Source organism: Myotis davidii, unplaced genomic scaffold (assembly GCF_000327345.1).
Source record: "Myotis davidii unplaced genomic scaffold, ASM32734v1 scaffold399, whole genome shotgun sequence".
Lineage (NCBI taxonomy): Eukaryota > Metazoa > Chordata > Mammalia > Chiroptera > Vespertilionidae > Myotis > Myotis davidii.
The window spans coordinates 2,624,263-2,625,248 of NW_006292094.1; the positions used below are offsets into that span (position 1 = coordinate 2,624,263).

The 986-nt window shown below is 61.5% G+C and overlaps 1 protein-coding gene across 1 annotated transcript in view; it reads right to left on the minus strand.

Moving 5' to 3' along the window:
* The window catches only part of BOD1 (biorientation of chromosomes in cell division 1), a 5,612-nt gene that overhangs the window by 2,190 nt on the left and 2,436 nt on the right, over positions 1-986 (minus strand). The window contains 1 exon segment of the mRNA XM_015565141.1: positions 960-986. This exon segment is cut by the window's right edge and continues 30 nt beyond it. Coding sequence (XP_015420627.1) covers positions 960-986 — 27 coding nt within the window.

Below are 986 nucleotides of genomic sequence, written 5' to 3' on the forward strand. Positions count from 1 at the left end.
AGTAGAGCCGGGCACCTTCAGGGAGACCGCGTCAGGCAGCGCGTGCCCTCCAAGCGGAGCTCGAGACACTGCGAGGGCAGCGCCAGGCGCCCCTCCCTAGTCACAAGCTCATCACTTTCCAACTGCACCCCAGCTCCGGCAGACTCACAGGTGTGGCCACCTGACCGGGGGAAGCACAGTGTGGGTCAGGGGAAGCCAGAGCGGCTCGCTTCCCGGAGATGGAGCCTAACGCAGCAGGGAAACGGGCAGACCTCACGCAGAGAAAGGCTCGGTCACAATGAGGTTCAACAGCAGAGCCTGGTGCCTGCTGAGCCTTCCGTGCTGTGGACCTGGGACCCAGCTTCTGGGCCTGAATGGCCAGCCCGTGGCCGATGCTGGGGCTGCAGGGTCTCACCGGTGACAACACACCAGGCCCAAGTAGCAAATCTCCATTCCACAACGGCATTAGAATTTGCCTCAAATTCCAAATGTTAGGGAGAATCACAGACAGCCCTACCGGCTTGGCTCAGTGGCTAGAGCGTCGGACGGCGGACCTAAGAGTCCCGGGTTCGATTCCAGTCAAGGCCACATACCTGGGTTGCAGGCTCCTCCCTGGCCCAGGCCCTGGTTAGGGCGCGTGCAGGAGGCAGCCAATCAATGTGTTTCTCTCACATCAACGTTCCTCTCTGTCTTTCCCTCTCTCCCCACGCTCTCTAAAAATCAATGGAAAAATATCTGCGTGCCCAGCCCAGCTGGAGTGACTCTGGATGCACCGTAGGGATGTGCACAGGCAGCCTCCGCAGGCTGGAGAAACCAGCAAGAATTTCAGCCGAGTTCTGTGCGCCCTTGAACGTGAATTTTAGTAAAGGAGCAGTCTGCTGCAGCTCCCGTGGGGCCACCGTCCACCGGGACCGGACAGTGACCTCCCCGCCCCTGTGTGCCGGCCCCGCGTTCCGCCCTGCGCTGCCCCGCGCACTTACTGCACCACGCTCTGCCGCAGGCCGTTC